We start from the raw sequence: 22,519 nt of genomic DNA, 5'->3' as shown, positions 1-22,519 counted from the left end.
GGGATGTTATGGCTGGTACAAGTACTGGCACATTTATCATCATTGATGATGAAACTGCTGACTGCAGTTGCACAATGGATTCTAAGGTGTATAGAAATATCTTATTTGCTCAAGTTTCAGTAAATTCCTCTAAATTCATTAGATAGCACTTAATTTTACAACAAGATAATGGTCCCAAACATATTGCTAAGGCAACAGAGGAGTATTTCAAACCCAAAAAAATGAAAATTCTTAAATGGGCAAGCCAGTTACCTGATTTCAATCCAATTAAGCTTACCTTCCATATGCTGAATGCAAAACATAAGCGGACAAGCACTTGAAACAAGCAGGAGCTGAAGATAACTGCATTAGAGGCTTGACAGAGCATCACCAGTAAAGATACTCAGCACCTGGGGCTTCTTGTATAATGCCGTGCATAGAACTCACAGTAAAACATGGCGTACAGACAAAAGTGTAAAAGTGTGTATGTATAAAAAAGTCAGATGCAAAAAACCATGTATAAGCCAACTTCCATGCACTTCTGCTCCATAAATCTACATGCCTGCTACACCACTCCGACTCCTTCTAGAATTGCTCCATTTGAATATGCAAATCTTAAATAGGCCCTTACGGTCAGCATTTTGTGAAAAGGCAATGGCAAAAGCACATGGGAAAAAAAGGTCCTCCTCAGTGAAGTGGAGGCAAAGAAAAATTTACTTTTTGGTGGCTTAGGCAGTGGTATGAGCAACAAAAAGGAATTGATGGAGTGACACTCAAAAGTTCAAGTTCTGAAAGTTGCACAGTGGCTGAAATAAAAAAGAAGTGGTCAGATGTCAAAGTCGAGGTGAAAAAGCAAGTTGTCGCATACTGCCAGAAGTGTATTATGGAAGCAAATTATGGCACAGAGAAATGAAAAAAGAAATTAGGGACACAGTCAAAAAAAAGGTTGAAATTTAAACTTTAATCTCGAAATTTCCACTTAAGTCTCAGTAGTTCACTTTGTCATAAAAGTAGAACATCATAAACTTCATCTTAAAATTAATGTTTAATTTACTAGAGTTTCTCAAATCCCATCGTAAATAAAGTAGCATGTTAAATACTTTGTATTCTATGTGTTCTTTGTGTGTGAATCACTACGTGCTTCTTAAATGGGCTTTCTCATTCACAGATTGGAGCGCACAGGCAGTGATCGCCATACAGAATACATTACATTCATGATATTAAAGCTCTCTGAACATTTTAGAATAGTAAGATGTATACTTGATATCATTTTCATGATGAACAGCATTAAAGCACGTATTAAACATGAGTGCACAGTAGTGCGGAGGAAGCAATGAGCTGGCACCCCCATCCAGGGATTGTTCTTGCCTCCCCCGTCCAGGGATGATCCCAGCTGGGACACGTATGACCCTGAATAGAATAATTTAATGCAGCAGTACTGTGTCTGTACCAACCCCCAATTCTTGTTCTTCCGTTTTCTTTTTCAACAAAACCAATCACCACACAATAAGCTCTGTAATATAAAACCAGCTGTAAAGTTTAGAATGCAGATTCTCCAAAACTTTTATGGAAAATTAAAAAGTCTTTGTTATACACGTTTAATCCATCCAAGGTCATGCCAGTCTCAGCAAGCAACAAACACAAGGAAGATACAATCTCTGGATGGGCTGATAGCACATCCCTACCAATCTCCACTGCACCCTCATGTGTTTATTTATTAACAGTATAATTATTTAAATGAAGTTAACTATTAATCTGTAAAATGTAATATGGATACTTTAATGGATTTCATCATAAAGATGGTATCAAGTATACATCCTTGTATTCTAACAGCACACAACCAACTTAGAAGCCAATCATCATCATCTGTAAATATGCACTCTCTTCCACTGAATTGAACTGAATTCCTTTATTGTCATTATACTGTAGCGGGGCTACATAATAATAGTATGTTCTATGTTTGTGCTGAATGCGTTTTGTTTTCATTCGCAGTCCTGAGACGGAAATCACGTGTTGGATCTACCTGTTACATCTGGGACATTCTGTATTTAAAAAAGAGGAGCAAAGGTGAGACGGGAGGTGAGGAGAGGTAGGAGACAAATTGAGAGAAAAAGAAGACAATTTAACTGATTATTTACAAACTCATCACTGTCGATCACTGCATTCATTCCACTACCTGCTTTTTCAACAACCGATTCTACATCACGACAGCCAGAGCCGATACATCCCAGGGTTCAAATTCATTCCAGCCATTGCCAGGACTTTTCACGGTGAGGTCGTTTTTTGTTTTCAGGAAGGAGCATAATATCACTACAGCCAGTTTCAAAACCGCCAGACTTTAGTTTGGACTCATTTATCACCACATTTTCAACTGCTGTGTTTATCCAATCCATGTTTGTATTTGTGTTACATTCTTTTGCTTATTGTTTGGGGGCAAGGGAGGGTTAATGTAAATATTTGTATATCCATGTCTCATATAATTATTAGTCACTGGTGTTATTGGGATAGTGGTGTTTTGTGCATATATATATATATATATATATATATATATATATATATATATATATATATATATATATATATTATTGAATATTTGTCTGTCTTTTTATTTTCCAATATATCAGTGTTTGATTTTACATATCTGTTTAATGTTTTCTAATTATTTCATCATGTCTGGAAAAAAATAAGACAACTTGTAAGGAGTACGGCTTGTTATTAGAGCCAGAAACCTCAGGTAATCCAGGGAGTAAGTCTTGGTAGTGTAGTGGTCGGTCTGGGTAAGGGCTCTGGCGTTACAGTTTGGTACAATGAGACCCTGTGTTCGGATTCAGCGGGTTAGAAAATGGATGGATGAATAATATGATAAAAAATAATGAAAAATATACAATATAAAAGCATAAGTACAAAATACATGTGCAGATAGTACAAATAGTTCATAAAGTGTCTCAGGCTGTGCAATGTTACAGTTGTAGTGCAAGTTTACAGGGAGGTAATTTTAATCATAAGTTGAAACAGTTCTAACAGGAGCACTTGATGGACTAATTTTAATCATAAGTTGAAACAGTTCTAACAGGCCAGCACTGAGTGGATGGGTGGCCTCCCTTAGGCAATGTGTGCTATAAACCTCCTCCAGGGCTGGAAGCTGTTTGCAGATAATCCTTTGTGTTCTTGATCTGAAACTGTTTCTGATCAGCTGCTGTGTAGCTATCATAGCACACACAAATACAATGGGTTAAAATATTCTGAGTGGTGCACTGAGAGTAACAATGCTAAAGCAGCTATGCTATTTGGAATAGTTTGTTAATTCTGTGCACCATTATTTGTTACAGAATGATTATAATCAAGTAAATTAAATTTGTAAATGATATGCAATTAATTTTAGTGCATTTGATAAATCCCACGTCACTAATATGAATGTGAAAAAAGAGAGACCACATAGAAACCGTAGCACTGCTTTGATGCTGTGTGCCGCCAGTTTGTAAAACCAAGCAGAAACTTGCGTACGCAAGGGGGGAAGCTGACGTGAGAACGTGTTTAGCCTTATTCCAAGTTTAGTTTTTATACACTGCAATGTGAGCATGGAAACGGGTATAAGCAACATTGTTGTGTGTACACACCATTTATACTAGAGGTCCCTGGTGATGACTATGAATTGCAGACTTTAAGCAGTCATTGTATGCAAGGGATATGCAACAAAGTACTAAATATTACTTCTTTAATATACACACCATTGCTATGTCCCAAACATTATGGTACCCTTAAATGCTGTGACTGAAATGTATGCAAATACCCTTAAATAAAAGTCTGCAATGTGCACTTTAATCATGTCTGAATTGTTTGATTTGTAGTTTTAAACTGTGGAGCATCGGGGTAAACCAAGGAAAATGTATCTTTGTCCCAAACATTATGGAGGTCACCGTATTTCACTGAATTTTTAGTGTTTGCCTTTACATGATATGTGAAAGATGCTAAATGTATGTAATCTTTTTTATGGAATTTCTTTTTATTATGAAATTTGATTTGCACAAAGCAGTGACAGGTGTATAAGTCATTAATTTTTAAAGGCTTCGGGAACAGTGCTGGGGCTGTCACTCTGGTAATTATACATAAGAAATCTGGATAAGAATATGAACAACTTTCAGGTCAAGTGTGTAGATAATATCAAACCACAAGGAAGGGTAAATAATGTAGAATCAGCTTAAACATTATAGAGGGACCTGGACAGCAGATTATTATAAGTAAATGTAATGTATTACAAATAGGGAGTAAAAATGTTTGATTTTGAATATGAAGTGGGAGGTTTAAAACATAAGAACATAATAATTTTTTCATTTAGTTAATAGCTAAGCTGTACTAAACTTAAAAACACCTGCCATGAGAAGGACCTAACAATCATTTTGTTAGTCATTTGCAAAACAAACTGCATCACTGTATGATCAGTTGTTGCAGAACCTTCATTAAACATGAACAATTATTGCACTACCACCAGCACAAAGCACAGTGCTCATAGCTATTAAACGGTGGAATCTGCCAGCCAGTAAAACATGGAAGCTATATTGACTCCAGACAGAAATGCATGCCAAAAAAATATCTCAACTATATTGCAAAGCTTCCCTTCATAGCAGCAATACTGCTTCTGGTGATTTCCTGAAGGGAAAGAAAACATAAAAACATGTGGATATGTGGCTTTTCAGACAAATCGACCAATCATTACATTTCTGAACACAGTTAATAATAGTCAATCTCTCTGATGATAGTTTATGAATAGGTTAGAAACTTTTATCATTGCCTCTTAAAATGTGGTCTGTAGACTACCTAACTTTTCAACTTACAGGTTTCATAGGTATTTATTTATAATAGGCAGGCTAGTGCCTGACTTTTGAACTCTTCAATGAACATTAGTCCAGGAGGAACAGTTCTAAACTACCACCATGGACTACAATATTTGTCTGTCTTCCCAATGATAACTATAATGCTTCATTAAACGGAAATGATTTACAGTAAGCCAACAGAATTAATGAACAAGAACAAGTGAGAACTTTATTAATGAACAAAAGAAAGTGAGTTTAAATGCCTCCTTCAATGGTTTTACACATAAGCACCTGAGATAACTTTCAATACCATTCTCAATTACCATAATTCTTTTAGTAAGCTATACAATGCTATATGCACTTGTAATATATGTGCCTGCCAGTTCAAAAATAATTTGGATGTTGCACTCAGAAAAGAGAAATCTACAATATAAGAATAATTTTACATGGCAAAATAAAAGCACTAAGAAGCCATACGATTATTTAAGGATTTCCATTATTGGCAAAGTTGGCCACTGCAGCCCTCTAGGACAGAACACTAAAACCCCTGTAATATAGTAACAACTTTTACTTTTGCGTGGCTGCTTCTTGTTCCGCTCCTGTTTACTTACTGGAAATCATCCCATTCTTTCTCTCATTTTTACTTGTTAATTCCCCAGTCAAAAATGTATTTGTCACTGTGAAGGTCTCTCTTTTAAATTCAAGTTGGTGTTAACCTGGAGTGCCCATCTGTAGTCATTGCAAAGCTTTTAATTCCATACAGCTGGTGACATGAGCTACTTCGGGTACATTAGTGCTGACTGCTGCTATACTATCTCCATGGCCAAGGGGTTATTATGGATCACAACTGAAATCCTTTGAAATGCAAATCCAACAATAATGGATTAGAATTTTAGTATGTTTACATAAATACCTTAATTTAAATAAAATTGGTAATTGTAATACAGAATTATTCTAAAAAGTGACTGTTGGCTGAATATAGGCCACTGAATCTTTGAAATTTGTAAATTCACCTCTGGTTTGAAACACTTTGGGAATCACTGACCTATGGAAAGCTAAATAATTATATTGCTTACAGTACGTTTTAATTTTTTTCAATGAAAAAAGGAAAGGAAATTGAATCTAACACTACTTAAAACCCCTTGTTCAGAACATACAAAATGCTGATTTAAAAACACAAACCTTATTACTGACCTCAGCCATGCTGCAAAACAACTTTTTCCACCTCTTCCATTTTAGCAAAAATGGACTGTCTGCTGATGTTTTACATCAATCACAGTCTATTAATGAAGGATGGCATTGTACACCTTCAGGTATCTAAGCTTTAAATTTACCTCTGAATAACTACTACTAATCAAAGTAAGGGATAAGGACTTTAAGATGGAGTTAGGACTACAATTTTTGCCTGCATTATTTTGTACTTTCCATCTTCTGGTCATTTTTACTGCTCTCAGTTCGTTCAGGACACCTCCGCCTTGTAAAGTGTCCATAACTTACTGCCAATATAAAAGTGAAAAACCTGGGTATCTAGAGCAACACAGCTAGACCAGCACACTGGAAAAAGATATTTATAGTGGTGAAATCATCAATTTCCTGTGGATGCATTTTCCGAAGCTGATTAGATTGATACCATCAGTAATGTTTTTTACTGTTTTACATGGTGATCACTTAGAAGTTCCAGAAGTTCAAATCTGCTGCAGGTTCAAGAAAAATAGAGTGGATCATTCTGCCATCTTACGTGTGGCAATCTAAGAAGCACAGATTTGACCCTTGTTTATTTGAAAACACTGTCTATATTAAATATTCTAGAATCGTTATTACATGGTTTTTTACCAAATTAATGCTGCAAATCTAGAGGATGCAGAAAGAACATATGTGTTCCACAATGGATGTAATATGCAACAAATCAAAACCATTTTCCTAATAACCTGCAGTCATATTCCTTTTTAAATTTGTCAAAAATTTGTGTTCACTTCTTATTTTGTTGTACTTAGGCCAGTATGCTAAGGTCTTCTACCATTTTATGTATACAGTATTTGGTATTTGTATTGTAAATATGTAAACAATATAATTTTAATTAGGGATGCATCAATACCATTTTTCTCAGAACAAGTACAACTACTGATACTTGTTTTTTAGTGTTCATTGATAGCCATTTTAGTCAGGGTGGAAGGTACTATTTGTTTATGTCCATCAACTGTCAACTTCACTGTTAACATCAAATATAAGACTCATAATTTGGGAGAAAAAAATTCAACATTGAACAAACAAGTCAAAGTAGAGTAATTACAAAGATTAGATTACAACATCATTTTAAACTGACAAAATTTCACAGAAAAAAATAAAAAATCACATACAATTCATGTATGTAAACAAAATTAACATTGTTTCAAGTCCTTCAACATGGGATATTATAGTTCAACACAGTGTTCACAGGAATTCACAGGCTAAACATGACAAGAAAATATCTCTCACTGGTATCCCATTTTTTAAGATAGCTAGCTCAGTGGCGTAAAGGTATATAGGTCAAAAGTCACTGAGGAACATCTGACACTGGATAGGTCTGCGACTCTTTTGGGAAAGTAAGTGGCAGTCTTCTTTTGATGAACAGAAGCATCTCTGCATATTCAGCTGTAAGGTTTTTTTTCTCATTCTCATTAACAATATGACAGTACACTAAATAATCAATTACTCCCTACACTACTGCATGGGGATGAAAGGTATTTCCTTGACATATGAGACAAACTAAGGAACCAGTACTGACCAGTACTTAAGTAGTACTTAAGCATTTCCTGAAAGACATCTGCTACTGTGTGTCCTATATGGAGGCCTCAAAAGTGGTGCAGTTAAGCTGATGATAGACTTTGGACAAACACCGCTGCTCCAAATGTTAGTGGCAAAGCTGCAACTGTTGTGTCATGCACTAAGCTGTTGACATGCTTTTCTATAAACTTGTGTAATCTTGGTAAGATGATCTCTGTGACATGGGCACAACTTGGAATGCTGTACATGAACTCCGAAATCCCACGTTATCAACAACTGACAGTGGTGGACTGTCAACAACAATATACTGGATGAGTGCTTATGTTATGTTATGTTTTATTACCCGTGGCTTATTGTTTGACATGCAAGCAGGTCCTCCGAACTCATAGGGAAAACTTGGGGGTTGGTGGCAGGATTGACACTCTATGGTTGTTGTGTGTGAAGATGTCTATGGCTGGTAATTCTTAAAGCACAATTAGGCAGATTTTTTGTTTTGCTTTGCACTATAACAAAAGCAAGATGAATGTATAAGACAAACATATGATATACAACAAAATAGGTATTTTACACACAGCTGCAAACTGCAAATATGTGTAATTTATTATACTAATTCATATTAATGTATTCATTGTATTGAAATTAGGAACAAATTTCCATGTTCCAATATCTGAAAAATAACAATATCTTTCAGCGAATGTTCTTACTTTTCCAAAATGCTATGATAGGTAATTGAATAACAATGGAGTTGTGATGCATGTGTTGAACTGTTGCCTTACTGAATTTAGCTATTATGTTAGAATCATCAAACTGAGTACCAAAAGAATGGATTAAGAAATGTAAAAATTGGATTTTAAACTATGTAGATTGTTTTTAAGTTGCTGTTAAGTAATGTTAATAATATGTGAATTCAAAGTCCTCTACATATGATTTTAGTATTATGAAACTGTGATTTTCTGTTTTCCTATTTTTAAGTTCCTTTGCCGCCTTCTTCTTCCTCTAATTTTTAATTATAAAATCTAGAAACTAAAATTAATATATACTACTCATTTAGAAACTTGGGATATTAACATTCAACTGTACCAATATGCCTGTTATGAGTGAAAAAGATTTGCCTTAGAGAGTTCCAAATGCTCCTGATCTATTACACCCTAAAAATGTGGGGCAACTAAATTAGAGATTTATTGACTGATAAAAAAAAAATAAATTCTAATTTGATGGCAGTTTTTTTTCCCCTTTCACGTTTTATTGGCTTTAGTTAGTACTGGGGTGGTAATGATAACCATTTTTTGATTACATAGTCTTACCTGTTACTATCACTAAACTCTGTATCAGTCCATTGCTGGGCTCACGTACACAGACATTTATACACATACTCACATATGGCCAATTTAGCAATTTAGAATCATTAATGGCCTTTGTCTTTGGAGTAACCACCATGAAGAAAATACATTTTAACAACTGGAGAATATGCAAACTCCATACTCTCAGTGATCAAGTATTACATTCGAACCTGGGGACATTCAGTCCCTGAGGCAGCTAAGCTGACCACACTGCCATGCAATTTAATTGTGACAAACACACATACAAAAATTAGAAAATCTTATTGCAACACCAGATACTTTTGGTGTAGTGAAAAGTTAGACAAATGCACTCTAGACTTATATGATACAATAAAATTGCTGTTGAGCTGTAAATTTCCTTACACTGCCCTCATGTTGTTTTTGGGTTCCAATGGTATTTCTAACACCTTTGTGCTTCCAATCATCTTTTCGTAGCTGGTGGTAGTCACTGTTTTGCCAGTGATGCGATGGACCTGGTAGAATGCATGTGGTTTGAGGATTCGCTCATCAGCTGTTCCTATGAAAATCTGTAGACCAAGAGGATCCTTCCCACGATAACCATGGAGCTGAAAGAAAAATATAGAAAGAGAAATATTTTTAAAAAGCACAGAAATTGTGAATGGGCAAAAAAATAAAGTAAAATTGTGGCTTCAAAGTTTGAGTAAGATAATACATGAATATGTAAAAGGTATGCAATTTTTAACTAAGCAATATATAGAATGGAGAAATCCCCATAAAAGTATTGTGATTATCTATCTAAATGACAACATTAAAAGGAAAGCACTGATAAGAGGTCTGTAAGCACTGCATTTGTCATACCTGATGAGAACATAACATATACATAACGTTACTGGAATGATGGATTGGCAAATATCATTTTAGAGATGGCTGAAGAAATATAGTTTTAAATTGTGCATGAAAAAGAAAAGGGTGGAATCAAAAGCAATCAGTAAGAATTTACCTCAAAGCTATTACATGGCAGATGACAGTCATCATGATGCACATTTATAAAAAGCTACTGAAGCTGCCCAAAAGATGACTCTCAGTGTTTTAAGGACAACCATTTCTATTAAAAATAATTCTACACTGATGTTCAGTAGCTAAAGATGGCTATCATCTGACCCAAGGAGATGGTTTAAATATCCACCTCAAGCTAGAGAATTTTAGGCTTTCATTCTTCACTAAAGTTTAGACACACTCAATGCTTGAAGGTATTATTAAAATAACTAAGTTACTCTAGTTGTAGAGATACTACTGAAGGGCTCTTTTCTTAATCCTCTTCTTGTCATCATTGTTGAAATTCTGTATCAAGGAAGACAAAAATCAACCATGTTCTACAGTTAAATGGTATCTGAATGTTAAAATTATTGCTGGTTGCCATTATTGCATTTTTTCTCCAATGTCCTCTTAATTGTTGCTATTCCTTTAATTTCTCCTTTCATTATATAACCTAGCTAAGTTTTCTTTTGGCCTAAAATATGTTTCAAAATATTTTGCTTCTTCACCTTGTTTAAAATAAATATTAAGGATAGCAATGTTTTTGCTGCTGGATTCTCTCCAAGCTTATTTCCTCCTTCCTTCTTTCACATTCATGCCCATGATGATACTAAATGGTATACTGTTTTTAATTAATATCGTCTTGCACTCTCTGTTCATGCTTTTAATTACTAGCTTAACATTCCTGTTAATTGCAGGAAGGCAATTGTTTTGTGAAATAAATAATAGAACCAGCACACCCGCCATAAGGATCACATTTGAAATATTGATTTTATTATTAAACTACCACAACATTTTCAAGATGCAAACTTGATAAAACATTGCATTATCTGTGACAGTGGTTATGAAAAGCAAGACCGAGCTGGCACCACAAAATCTCACAATAAAGCAAAAAACTGAACATGCTGACTTTTGGTAAATAAAGATATCAAAACATGCTGAAAGGGTCCATGGAGTTTCACTTTGTTGAATGAGTGCTGTGTTTAAGATGGAAAAAAATGCAAATAATAGGAAAAGTAATCCAGGCCTCTTTTAACTATACACAATGCTGCTAAAACAGCCATAACACCAGTGTGCTAATAAAATGCAAAGAAAACATGATTACAATTCTCATCAGCCAGGAAAGTCTATTATACCTAAGCGGTAAGGAATTTTAACAGCAGTGTGCTTACACACTACAGGATGTTGCCAACACCACAGGTCATTGTAGGGATATCGTTTATTGATAAATGGAAAGGTCTATGTCTTGCAAAGTTTTGATGTTTGTCTAAAAATCTCAATGCTAACCTAACTGCTCAAAAAACATTTTCCGTCCCTTCTATATATTGTGTAGGGTGCAGGTCATACAGCTGACTGATGCACCTTTACTCTACTCTCATCTACTGATTTATGTCGGTTTTGTAAAAGTGCTTGATAACCTCAAAGAGTCTTCTCTCAACCGTTGCCAAGTTTTTACACAAGTAATTTTTTTGGTTGTGCCTGATCAATGTACTGTAGCTTCCATTTTTAAAGTATTGATCCAACAGCACTCAGAGGAAAACCCAACTACTTTCTGTACTCCTTTTCCTATGCATTTCACCAATTTCGAGAGGGGGGTGTACATGGTAATGGTGGGGGCGGAGCAGCTTAATACAGTAGCAAGGAGTATGGAGAGGTGGGCGGGCAAGAGGGGGCTGTACATGCTAACAGCAGGAGCGGAGGTTCACAAGCAAAGAGCATGTGGAGGTGGGCGGACAAGAGGAGGACTGATAAAATAAAAAAAGACTAGTGGAACCAGCCTGTCAGATATCAGAAAAAGGGTGTCAGGAAGTGACGTCTCTGTTCTCAGTGTCAGTGCAGTCTGTGTAGTGCTGCTAAGCGTACAGCTGCTCTTTTTGTGTTCAGTGCATAGCAAAACAATATATATATACAGCTGTTTAAGCATAAGGTGTGTTCTGTGTGCAAAAATCCTTGTAGCACTCACTGTGGTTCCTGTTAAAGTGACTCCCTCTGCTGTTCTTATATTTGCTCATATTTAGACCTGCGTTTTTATATTTGCTCATACTGAGGGCATTGTTAAAGTGACCCCATCTTCCGTTCTTATATTAGCTCATATTTGGACCTGCGTCCATATTGCAAAAAGTGTGCAGAAACCCTTGCAGCACACACTGTGTCCTGAGCAAAAGTTTTGTCCCTGAATTGCTGGGGGTTTTGTTAAAGTGACCCATTTGCCATTCCTTTTTTTTTTGTTCATATCTTGCCCTGCCGTAGTGCAAGTGTGCATTGAATATCCAAAAGGCTCTCACTTTCCCACTCAAAAGTCTTATTCATAGGTACTTTTAATTTTTTCCAAACGTTTTACCAAAATGAGCAAAAAAAGTGTTCATAAAACAACACTGCTCAGTTATTTCAGAAAAGAGACGCCACAAACTAATGAAGGTGCGGCATCAACTCCTCATGTGGCAATTTCAGACAAAGACATTGCAGAGGCTGGTCCATCAGGGGAAGTCTCTTCAGCACACACTCTGCCAATTGATAAATCTAAGCACCGCTTATCCGGCATCCACAAACAATGGTTTAAAGATTTTGATTGGCTAATAGTCAAAGAAAATGGTATGTGGTGCTCATTGTGAATGAAATATTTAAACAAACACCACCCAAGGAGGCAGTAACCTTGGGTAAATGTGCCATGCACAATAATTCAAAAAGAAAGCTTTGTGGACCATGAAAAATGCAAAACGCACATCGAGTCTTCTGCTCACCTTTTAAGAAAGCGTGTACTAGAGCAAACTGGAATCAGTCAAATTTAAAGATCTGTATCTCTGTTAAATAACTTGCAGAGAGATGCCTATGTGGGAGCTTTAAGATCCATGCATTGGTTGGCAAAATATGTGTTGCCACATACAACGTTGTTTGGAAAGCTGTTGGAACACTGTAAAGAAATGGGTTGTTCCTTTTTACAACATCTCTGTGTCAGTAAAAATGCACATTATACCTCTGAAAGAATAATGCAAGTGCTGCTGGATGTCTTAGCATCAGAAATAAAGTCTTGCGTACAGAAAAATATACACACTGAAAATGTTTTCAGTATTCTGTATGATGAAACCGCAGACATCTCAGTTGTAAAACAATTAATTATTTACATTAAATATATTTGCCAGGTCACAAAAGTGGTCAGAATTGGTTTTGTATCAACCCGCAATATGATTGATGGCAAAGCGGAGACTATAACCAACACACTGAGTGAGACTATGGACATTCTACGCTTGAAAACTGCTAATCCGGATTGGACTAATGTCAGATGGAGTGGCTGTTATGATTAGGAAACAAAAAGGTGTGGCAAAACAGTTTAAAGATAAAAAATCCGGACTCTTGGTCAACTGCCACTGTGTAAACCACCAATTGTGCTCAAGCAGCAGCTGCTGTACCTTATTTAACAAAACTGAATTACATCTTAAAGCAGCTGTTCTATTTCTTCCAAAATTCTTCAGTTAGTATGGCTGGTTTAAAGGAAATTCAAAATATTCTGAACATTCCCCAGATTAAGCTGAAAATCGCCAGTGACACTAGATGGCTGTCTCATGACTTTGCAGTACAGCCACTACAACAGTGTACGATGAGTGTCATAGCTGCACTGGAAAGAGAGGCCACTGAATGAAATGACATCACAGCTGAAGTATTAAGGTGATGTATTAAAACGTACAACTTTGTTTCCTCTCTGATGATGCTTTTAGATGTATTACCTTTGTTGTCCAACTTATCTAAGGCTTGGCAAAGGCAAGATGTCAGTCTTACCCAAACTGAGCCAACAAAATTGTCCATCATGGAGATGAAAGACACTCCTGGGAGATATTTTCAAAGCCTTCATCATTGTCTGGCACAAGAATGGTCAGATCTCTGCATTGTTTATACACAGAGTGATGTAATGTCATTCAAAACTGTAATATATGATAAATACCTAGAGACTGTTGTCAAGCACCTAGATGCAGATTCCCTGACAGGCCAATTATTTCCAGCTTTTCAAAAGTTTTCAATGCAGAAACGCACGATTCAAGTGAGTCTGTTGAAATTCTTTTCGATCATTACTCCAAAAGGGTAGCCCTCCAATTTAAAAAAATGAAAGTAGCAGGCAAGAAAGGACAGTTGCGTCAAAAATGATCAGAGGTCAATCATACAAAGACCTCAGTCCAAAACAGATTTTACTAAAAATTGCAACAACATCAGAGGTCAAAGAGTCGTTTCCAAATTTAGCCAAACTAGCTCATATTGGGCTAGTGATCCCAGTGAGCAGCTGAATGTGAAAGGGGGCTTTCTGCCCTTAAAAGTATCAAGACATGTTTGAGAAATCACATGAGTCAAAGGACGTTAAATTATCTTATGTTGATGTCCTTGGAGGGCCCAGATCCTAGGGGACTTTGATTATGGGAAAGCTGCAGACAACTGTGCCTCAAGGAAGAAAAGACCTTCTGCATATGCAAGTTGGCTTTGAAGAATATTTTTTAGCTAGCAAAATACCCGCACTTTGCAGCGGAGAAGTAGTGTTAAAGAAGTAATGAAAAAGAAAAGGAACCAATTTGAAAATAACGTAACATGATTGTCAATGTAATTGTTTTGTCACTGTTGTGAGTGATGAGTGTTGCTGTCATATATATATATATATATATATATATATATATATATATATATATATATATATATATATATATATATATACACATACACACATATATAAACATATATATACATATCTACATATATACATATACACACACACATATATATATATATATATATATATATATATACATACATACACTCTTTGGGGTGCGAGCAACTGTTGCTGGGGGTGGAAGAATCCATCAAGGAACAAAAATGAAAAACATTATTTGTACAAAATCTTAATTTTTCTATCCATTCCTAAATAATTAAATGGGCAGGCTATTTCATATCAGTGCAATACGCAGTTTGTTAAAACGGATGACTCCTGCTCTTACGTGCAAATCTGTGTGGATATTATGAACTATCATATCTGTTCAAGTTCTATTTAAATTTTAAATAGAAGGAATTTTTATTTAGTCGACAGAAATATCTTTGGTAGGAATGTAAGTTAAATGTAGGCATCATTGCATACATTTTTCTTCACCATACAAATGTAAAGAGTAAATTCGCCTTACATTCCAACCAAAGATATTTGTGTCGACTAAATCAGGGGTGTCAAACTCAATTGCACAGGGGGCCAAAATCCAAAACACACTTTAGGTCGCAGGTCGAACAAGATAAACATTTACTGAACTCACTAAAACTAAACTTTTAAAACTTTAAAACTTTTAAAACTTTACTTTTTTGAACATAAATATGAATAAAAACAGACAGGAATATTATTCCGGAATAAATCAACTCAAACCTTAAATAACTTATAATATTTTGCTCTCCATAAAAATATATCCTGTCTAAATTATACAAGTTAGAAATAAAGTAAGCGTTAAAAGAACAAACATTCAAATTTCTTTACTCTTATGTAATTTTATATAAAAAATAAACTTAAATTTTAAATATCCCAAAAGATTTTGCTCTCCATAAAAATATATCCTGTCAAAATTATACAAATTCAAATATGAACATGCTGCATAACAAAACCTGGAAATATAAATAAAATTTGTTCTTTTCAGCAATAACAAATCAAATCATTCAGTTGTCTTTGCTCTTATGTCATTTTATCAGAGCTGGAGGCCTGGCATCTTTTTTTGGCAGCAAGTTCGTTTATGTTTGGTGTGAGGTTCTGTGTTGTGGAGATTCTCAGGATGGACTGCAGGTGCTCATCAGTGAGGCGACTCCTGTGTGCTGTTTTGTTAGTCTTCATGACTGAGAAGAGCTTCTCACACAGATATGTGGTACCAAACATGCACAAGGTTCGAGCCGCATGTAGACGGAGCTGGAGCATTTCTGCGGGAATGGAGTGAATAAACTGTGCGGGCCCTGCAGTATCATACTTTGCCTTCAGTGTGCCATTACACTGCAGCTCAATCACCTCCATCTGAATCTGCACAGGTGCAGTTTCCACATCGACGCAAATGGGTTGCGAAACAACTCAAAATTCTTTTTTTTCTTCAAAGTCACCAAAGCGCCGCGAACTCAGTGCGCAGTGTGCTCAGTTTATCAGCAAAGTGCGTATTTGGGAACACCGTTGTGCCGACTTGGTTCAACATTACTTGGCAACAGGGAAAGTGGGGCAAGTTGCACTGGTGCATTTGTGTCTCCCATAAAAGCAGCTTCACTTGAAATCACTTTGTGATTTTGCACGGGTAAAACGTCTGCTGAAGTGTCAGATTCTTCTTTAACTCTTCTGCTTACTGTATCTTCTGCATTGCATTCAGGTCTTTCAGATTATCCTGATGTTTTGTCTCATAGTGCCATCTTAGATTAAATTCTGTAATTACAGCCACATTAGATCCACAAATGAGACACACGGGTTTACCAGCAATGTCAGTAAACATATACTCAGCCTCCCATCGGTTTTTAAAGGCTCTATTTTTAGAATCAACTTTTCTCTTCGGCATCGTGTGGGCTAGCTTCGCAATAACTTGCAGCATCATAAGCTAGACTTGATTAACGCGTAAGTGTTGGCAAGGCAGCTGAAGCTGCATTATGGGATCTGTAGTTTATTGTGTTACCAGCGCTTCATATCCCCGGGCCATTAATAACAATAATATATAAAATGATCTCGCCGGCCAGATATAATTACACGCCGGGCCGAATGTGGCCCGCGGGCCTTGAGTTTGACACATATGGAGTAAATAGAACTTGAAAAGATATATTTTTTCGAATGTGATCGCACAATTCAGATCGAGTTGACGCACACTACATCGAGCCCGCGTGCTATTGTGGTTTTGCCTGCGTGCCTCAATAAGTCACCCTCCCATCCCTCTTACTTTTTTGCCGTTCATCTAATGAATACACTGAGTATGGCTTTACCAAAACAATCACTGATGGCGAATAAAGTATCCATTATTCATAAAGCTTCAATTGGTGATCTGTCTTTCTGCGTTAACCGCATATTTTTTCATACGTCTCAAACCAAGGGGATGCAAGGGTAAAATGAATCGGGAAGCGCACGTACATACATGCATACATAGTGCACCCCCTCTCGGGAATCGAACCTCGGCGCTAGAGGCGAAGCCTCTACCATTGCACACGGCGTGTGGTTTGTCTATTTGACCGTATGTAGATCGGGGTATATATATGCATATATATATATATATATATATATATATATATATATACTAATAAAAAAGGCAAAGCCCACTCACTCACTCACTCACTCACTCACTCACTCACTCACTCACTCACTGACTCATCACTAATTCTCCAACTTCCCGTGTGGGTGGAAGGCTGAAATTTGGCAGGTTGATTCCTTACAGCTTCCTTACAAAAGTTGGACAGGTTTTATATCGAAATTCTACGCGTAATGGTCATAACTGGAAGCAGTTTTCTCCATTTACTGTAATGGAGATGAGCTTCAACGCCGTGGGGAGTTTCGTGTGACATCATCACGCCTCCCACGTAATCACGCAGTACATAGAAAACCAGGAAGACCTCAAAAAAGCGCTCAAGAAAACATGCATTATATAATTGAGAAGGCAGCGAAACAATAAGAAGCGAGTTCTGCTACTTGAAACAAAGCACGATGTAAACCTACACTTTAAATTAAGTTCATAGACAGGCTGCGCTGGCGTTTGTAATTTAGTGCCTGCCCATATAAGGCCATCCGTCAGCGGCAATCCAATAGCAAACTGCCACGGGTAAATATTCACGGGTGAAGGACTGTGCTTATGGAGAGGAAGATGAGATGGTCAGGGTGGTGTTTGACACAAACTCAGCGAAACTGCCAGAGAAAGTTTTAAGTGCCAGGACTAAGGTAACATTAAATAAAGCTATGGACATAGCGAGATGGCACCAGCACAGCTGGGAACCTTCGATGCAAGTACACCGAGTGGCTCACGTGAACTGATGCAGTGCACAGATAAAAGCAACAGTTCCAAAGAGCTGAACAAAACCGAATTACACAATTGAAAAGGCAGCAAAAATATGAAGCGCCTGATAAGCATATTCATAAATGCAGCTACTGTGGAAACAAAGCACACGGTGGAAAAAGTCAATGTCCGCTAAAGGAAGACAGCGTAAAAAAAACCCGTGCATGCAGTTTGTCACATCACAGATAAAAAGGAAGACGAGCTGTTTATTGATGCAGTAAGGAACTAATCGATGAATGAAACCTCTTATCTTTACAACGATTGACAAACACGGAATGTAACTTGAACACATCCTACAAATACGAGCCTGATTGAAAGAAATAATGATAATCAAATCCTTGATGACAGCAACATTCAATAACACTCACAAAACAATTACTGTATATTGACAATCATGTTACGTTATTTTTAAAATGTTCCCTTTTCTTTTCATAACTTCTACTTCTCCACTGCGATACGGGTATATATATAAATGTATATCTATAGCCCGATCTACAATACATACTTTAGCATAGACAAGCGGTGGCGCAATTGTAGAGTCTTAAGCCTCTAACGCCGACATTGAGGTTCGATTCCCGAGAGGGATGTACTGACTATGTCGCAGCTACCGATTCATTTTACCTTCCCATCTCCTTGGTTTGGGACGTATGAAAAATATTAGGTTAACGCAGAATCATGTTACGTTATTTTTAAAATTTTCCCTTTCTTAGCACAAGCACAGTTGAGAAGCTTCGATGCATGTACTCCATAACGCGTTAAAAAATAACGCATTTAATCACACTTTCAATTCCAAGCAAGCGGGAACTTTTGTCAATGCATGATTTCCTGGTACATCCATTACACTGATGCACACATCACAGCTACAAAAATGTTAGAGTCGGAATAAAGCGCGTTCCTCGACTGATCATTTCGACTACCCGAGAAGCCTTGATAAAAGCATGGTTTTGTGCACACTGAAAAGCAAGCAAAATTAGATGCATTACAGAAAGCGGACTTTGTGGCTCTTACTGGGGATCATTGGACTTCCGTGACCGTTAGTAATTCTAAATACATCTAATTACAAAATGTTCAATGATCACACTGTTTTAGCCTAATGTACAAAATAATTTTGGCTAATGTTACTCAGAGTTTAAAGAGTAAGCTGGTCAAATTACCTTTTATGTTTCTGACTTATTTTTTAAGAAGAAAAACTGCACTTTATGGTGAAATTTTGGTTATTATTATTTAAAGACAATACTATTCTGAAAATGTACTTAAAGTACTTAAACTACCACTTTATTTTTAAGTCTGCCCAATTTTAACCAGGGATGATATTTTTGTTTCTGTTTTGAATTCAAATGCAGTTTAAAAGCTTTTTTCAGAAATTAAAACAGCTTCAGTTTACAATATTCATGTCCATGTCTATTATTTGATTCTGTAAGCCCACTAAAACCGTTTTAAATAAAAAAAAAAACATTTGCGATTTGGGGCAAATTTACGTGTCGATTACATACGATTAATCAAGATTAATTCTTACACAGCCTCTAATTAATTGGATTAATTTTTTAATCGAGTCCCACCTAATATATATATGTAGATATATATATGTAGATTTGTATATATATGTGTATATACAGTATATATGTAGATATGTATATGTTGTATATACAGTATGTATATATGTGTGTGTGTATATATACAGTATGTGTATATATATGTATATGTATATATATGTATGTGTGTATATGTATATATATATAACTGTATATATATATGTGTATAGATGTGTATATATATATATATATATATATATATATGCCAGCAACACTCATGACAATTACAAAACAATTACATTGTCAATCATGTTACGTTATTATTAAAATGTTTCCTTTTCTTTTTACTTCTCCGCTGCCAATAGCTATTTTGCTATATATATATATATATATATATATATATATATATATATATATATATATATATATATAGATAGATATGACAACAACACTCATATCAATGACAAAACAATTACATTAACAATCATCTTACGTTATTTTTAAAATGTTTGCTTTTCTTTTCATAACTTCTTTAACACACTACTTCTCGCGCTGCGCGGTATTCTGCTAGTATATATATATATACCCGCGCTTCGCAGCGGAGAAGTAGTGTGTTGAAGAAGTTATGAAAAAGAAAAGGGAACATTTTAAAAATAACGTAACATGATTGTCAATATACAGTAATTGTTTTGTGAGTGTTATGAGTGTTGCTGTCATCAAGGATTTGATTAACATTATTTCTTTCAATCAGGTTCGTATTTGTAGGATGTGTTGTGTTCAAGTTACATTCCGTGTTTGTCAATCGTTGTAAAGATAACAGGTTTCATTCATCGATTTGTTTCTTACTGCATCAATAAACAGCTCGTCTTCCTCTTTATCTGAGACGTGACACACTGCATGCACGGGTTTTTTTTTACACTGTCTTCCTTTAGCAGGACATTGACTTTTTCCACCGTGTGCTTTGTTTCCGCAGTAGCTGCACTTATGAATATGCTTGTATGTATCACATGCTTCATATTTTTTGCTGCCTCGTAGCTCCGCCTCCCACGGGCATCGAGCAGAAGTCTATTATATTATATGGACGAAAAAATATTTTCCAGTTATGACCATTACTCGTAGAATTTCGAAATGAAACCTGCCCAACTTTTGTAAGTAAGCTGTAAGGAATGAGCCTGCCAAATTTCAGCCTTCTACCTATACGGGAAGTTGGAGAATTAGTAATGAGTCAATGACTCAGTCAGTGAGTGAGTGAGTCAGTAAGAGCTTTGCCTTTTATTAATATAGATTTTTCTTCATTAGGTTTCCCATACTTTTTTTCATTGTTTTTATTTTTCTTCCTGACCGCTAGACAACCTCTTGATTTATGTCACAACAATTGTTATTTAAACTCTTACATTACACTGAAAGCACTATTTATCATTATGTAATATAAAAAAGAAATAAACAACAGAATTTAATTTCCACTATACACTGTGTGCACAATTATTAGGCAAGTGAGTATTTTGACCATATCATCATTTTTAATGCGTATATTCCAACTCCAAGCTGTATTAACTTGAATGCTTATTGGATTTAAGCACGTCAGGTGATGTGTATTTGTGTAATGAGGGATGGTGTGGCCTAAGGAGATCAACACCCTATATCAAGGTGTGCAGAATTATTAGGCAGCTAGTTTTCCTCAGGCAAAATGGGCCAAAAAAGAGATTTAACTGACTCTGAAAAGTCAAAAATTGTAAAAAGTCTTTCAGAGGGATGCAGCACTTTTGGAATTGCTAAGATATTGGTGTGTGATCACAGAACCTTCAAACATTTTGTTGCAAATAGTCAACAGGGTCGCAAGAAACGTGTTGAGAACAAAAGACGCAAATTAGCTGCCAAAGATTTAAGAAGAATCAAACATGAAGCTACCAGGAACCCATTATCCTCCAGTACTTACATATTCCAGAGCTGCAACCTATCTGGAGTGCCCAGAAGTACAAGGTGTTCAGTGCTCAAAGACATGGCCAAGGTAAGGAGGGCTGAAACCCAACCACCACTGAACAAGAAACATAAGTTGAAACGTCAAAACTGGGCCAAGAAATATCTGAAGACAGATTTTTTTCAAAGGTTTTATGGACCGATGAGATGAGAGTGACTCTTGATGGACCAGATGGATGGACCTGTGGATCAGTAATGGGCAAAGAGCTCCACTCCAACGTGGAGGTGGGGTACTGGTATGAGCTGGTATTTTTAAAGATGAGCTAGTTGGACCTTTTTGCATTGAAGATGAACTCAAAATCAACTCCCAAACCTACTGCCAGTTTTTCGAAGACACTTTCTTTAAACAGTGATACAGGAAAAAGACCATGATTTTTATGCAGGCCAATGCTCCATCACTTGCATCGAAGTTCTCCACTGCGTGGCCAGCCAGTAAAGGCCTTAAAGATGAAGGAATAATGACATGGCCCCCCTTCTTCATCTGACCTAAACCCTATCGAGAACTTGTGGGCACTTCTTAAACGCTAGATTTACGTGGGAGAAAAACAATACACCTCTCTGAAGAGTGTCTGGGAGGCTGTAGTCACTGCTCCACAAAAAGCTGATCGTCAACAGATCAAGAAACTGACAGAATCCATGAATGGAAAGGCTTATGACTGTTATTGGAAAGAAGGGTGGCTATATTGGTCATTGATTGATTGATTTATTTTTTTTGAAATGTCAGAGATGTTTATTTGTAAATTTTGAGGTGTTTGTTTATTATTCTCACTATAACAGATGAAAATAAACAAGTGAGATGGGAAAATTTTCATTTTTCCTTTAGTTGCATAATAAATCTGCACACTAATAGTTGCCTAATAATTGTGCGCACATATGTATTCCCCTGATGATGTTCACACTGACATTTCCGTTGTGAAACATTCAGGTTTCAGGTTTATTAACATTTTGGATTGACTGATAGCACTGTGTTTGTTCCATATTAAAATTAATCCTCAAAAATACAACTTGCCTAATAATTCTGCACTCCGTGTACTTATACTATAGTTTAATTTTTGTTTTTCACTCAGTTTTTAGTTTAGTTTTTATTGAACTGAACAAAAGGCTATTTTCAT

The 22,519-nt window shown here is 36.1% G+C and overlaps 1 protein-coding gene across 3 annotated transcripts in view; it reads right to left on the bottom strand.

The window, feature by feature from the left end:
* The window catches only part of nfatc2a (nuclear factor of activated T cells 2a), a 332,314-nt gene that overhangs the window by 179,932 nt on the left and 129,863 nt on the right, over positions 1-22,519 (bottom strand). For all 3 annotated transcript variants that reach the window (XM_039734460.1, XM_039734458.1, XM_039734459.1), the window contains exon 4: positions 9,257-9,459. In XM_039734460.1, the coding sequence (XP_039590394.1) occupies positions 9,257-9,459 (203 nt within the window). The remainder of the gene's footprint in view (positions 1-9,256; positions 9,460-22,519) is intronic.

This window comes from Polypterus senegalus, chromosome 14 (genome assembly GCF_016835505.1).
Source record: "Polypterus senegalus isolate Bchr_013 chromosome 14, ASM1683550v1, whole genome shotgun sequence".
Taxonomy (NCBI): Eukaryota; Metazoa; Chordata; class Cladistia; order Polypteriformes; family Polypteridae; genus Polypterus; species Polypterus senegalus.
Note: the sequence above shows the minus strand (reverse complement) of the source record. Positions and strands in the feature narration are given on the sequence as shown.